At 42.6% G+C, this 2,876-nt stretch overlaps 1 protein-coding gene across 1 annotated transcript in view; it reads right to left on the bottom strand.

Moving 5' to 3' along the window:
- Window positions 1–459: 459 nt before the first annotated feature.
- The window catches only part of cUnh12orf56 (chromosome Un C12orf56 homolog), a gene marked incomplete at both ends in the record, with an annotated part of 22,614 nt that continues 20,197 nt past the window's right edge, over window positions 460–2,876 (bottom strand). The window contains 2 exons of the mRNA XM_084050156.1: window positions 460–571; window positions 2,277–2,458. Coding sequence (XP_083906282.1) covers window positions 460–571; window positions 2,277–2,458 — 294 coding nt within the window. The remainder of the gene's footprint in view (window positions 572–2,276; window positions 2,459–2,876) is intronic.

Genomic DNA, 2,876 nt, shown 5'->3' with positions numbered 1-2,876 from the left:
TCAGAACACTGAGAGAAAAGGGTTCATGGTCCAGTTTGATAAGCATTAAATCACTCCGGTGAAGGCACACACTCACTGCTTATTTTACACATATATGATAATTAGTGTTATACTGAAGACAAACAAACATTCAGCATAATTTGCAACCAGGTGACAAGGGAGGGCTCTTCAAATTGAAGCTCACAAGGAAGAACACATTCCTGCAGTTACACTCCATTCAATTGAACAAGGTTTTGGCCGGACTTTACACTTGATTTTATTACCGTAATAAATATTTTCATAAATATTTTCATAAATACTTTGTGTTTTCGATCGCTAGTTTAAAGTATTTTTTTCAATTATCACGATATTATGCGTTAAGTAAATTATGGTCCCATTCATATTTTAATTAATGATAAGGTAGGGTATGCTTCCAGGGCTTCTACTGGTTCTACCGAGTGAACACTCATGAAGATGCGGTCATGTCTGCAGTATGAGTGCTTGGAGCTGGGTGACTAATCTGGCAGCTGGTTGGCTGATGGGGTAGTGATGTAACAACCTCTCCTTGAGACACGCCCCCTTCACATAGTACCTGAAAAACATCAAGAAGACTGTTGGAGACAAAATGTCTTTTCTGTTTATTTTGTTTTATTTTAACTCACTGTGCAGAGGTGTCATTATCAGTCACCATGGCAACCACCACTGGAGAGGTGTGGCATTGTCCGTCACCATGGGAACCACCACAGGGGGTGGTTACCCATTTATACTTGGCTTTGGGTGACGAGCCCCAGGTGTGCAAGGGGAAAAAGGCCAAACAGTTTTTGACCGTGAAACGTGAACATGTCGCCACGCTGGTCGTGTTTCAGTGTTATTGGTTTGAGTGATGTATAACAAGATATGTTAAATACATGGATTGACATATCCGACAGAATACAAACTCTCTGGACATTGAATTCATGGTGCACGCGTCGACTAAAAAGCAACACAGTTGCCCCTCGCCCCTCGCAGTGTATAGCTACAGGTAAAGGCTCTACAAAGACAAAGAGAACTTTATTATCTGTTAAATTGAACATCAAATGGAAATGTGCCTTTGACACGTCGGTGTTATAAGTCAGTGGTTCTCAACCTTTTTCGTATCAAAAATATATGGATCCCATCTGAAAAGATTTTGTGCCATGGGACCCCCATACAAGTTCTGTGTTGTTAAAACGTAACATATTCCATATTTATTTCATGACCTTTTTTTGAAAATAGCAGATCAACAAGCTCACAACGTGATGTGAGCTTGTACTGTATGTGTTCTGAAGGTCCCTGGACCACACATTGAGAACCACTGCTATAAATAATATGTTTTGATTAAACAGAAAGACTTGTTAAAAAGTTGAAGCTTTATATTCTGAAAGTAATCATTGCTATAAAGCAGGGCTCACCAAAGCTTTTTTTGTTGTTGCTGCCAACCGATTCTACAAATGCAATCTAAATCATTAGTTCTCAAACTTTTTCGTTCCAAGATGATATTTGGCCACGGACGCCCCCCACCCCCCATCTGAAAATGTTTTGTGCTCGGGACCCCCAGAAGAGAAGATTTGTGTAAAACAAATTCTAGATTTTAAAAAAAATGTTCAAAAATAGCAGATGTACAAGCTCGCAGCGCGGCACGAAGTGACGCACTGTGAGCTTGTAGATCTGCTATTTTTGAGAACCACTGTAATAAACCACTGTTCTCTGAAAAACGCATGTTGCTATATATATATATATATATAGGTAAAATCTAAAATTACACTGATGATTTCCCGGTTTTAATGGGTTTTAAGAGGGAATCGTTAAGGAACCAGAATAGGCTCTATGCACAGCAGCCATATTGGACAGAAATTGGGCCCCTTCCTTGCTTCCTTCACAGGTGTTACCAATGACACTAATGAAGGCTCTGTTCCATTTAGTGTAGCACGGTGGTTCTCAAACGTTTTAATTTCAAGGACCCCCATAACTCTGAGAGTGTACAAATGGACCCTCCCGGGTCCATTTGGTTACACCCTCTCAAGGAACCATGAGGGTCCCTGGACCACACTTTGAGACCCACTAGTATCTCTAGTGAGCCAACATGCACAATATCAGCACCCTGACTCTGTTTGACCAGAATGGAACAGAGCCTTCATTAGTATCATTGGTAACACCTGTGAAGGAAGTCAGAAGAGACCCAATTTTTAATTCATAGAGCCTATTGTTTAAAATCCTACAGCATTTCCCATCTCTACCCAGAACCAAGCAACACAAAGAGAGAAAGATCCAGAGCGAACCTGAACTCCTCTCTGAAGTGGTCCTGCAGGTACTGTGCCAGCGGCCGGCTGTGCTGAAGACAGGCCACCAGGACCCAACAGCGCTGGAACAGCAGCACGGCCTGGAGCGGGCTCAAGACCCCCTGGTCACTGTCTGACCACACCCTGACCACCTGCTGGGCCTGGTGGCCCAAGAAACTACACTGTGGAGGTGGAGAGAGAGATAGAGAGACAGACAGAGAGAGAGAGAGGGGGGTGGGAGAGAGAGAGGGAAAGAGAGAGAGATGTAGGGAGAGAGGTATTTTAGGTCTGTGGTTCTCAAACATTTTCATGTCAACTACCCGCATTTGGCAATATTTGTCAAAACTCCCCCCCAAAAAATAAAACAGGGCTTAAAGGAGCTTTCCGTCCACTTTCAACCTTATCTTCATAGAATTGGTCCTCCTCACTAACGCTCATAATAAGACGGCACCATTTTGTGTCTACTCACTCTGTGTCTCATTGGTGGGACAGTTTCTGGACAGTTCAGAAACCTGCCTACCAGTGACATCATTGATGGGGATACCAAGATAATAGAAACTACAGCCTTTCTCTTCCTGGAAATGTAGCATGCTGAAATAG

This window comes from Gymnoscopelus microlampas (assembly GCF_963454915.1).
Source record: "Gymnoscopelus microlampas genome assembly, chromosome: 23".
In the NCBI taxonomy this organism is placed as follows: Eukaryota; Metazoa; Chordata; class Actinopteri; order Myctophiformes; family Myctophidae; genus Gymnoscopelus; species Gymnoscopelus microlampas.
The sequence above is the reverse complement of the archived record's forward strand: the minus strand, read 5'-3'. Positions and strand labels throughout refer to the sequence as shown.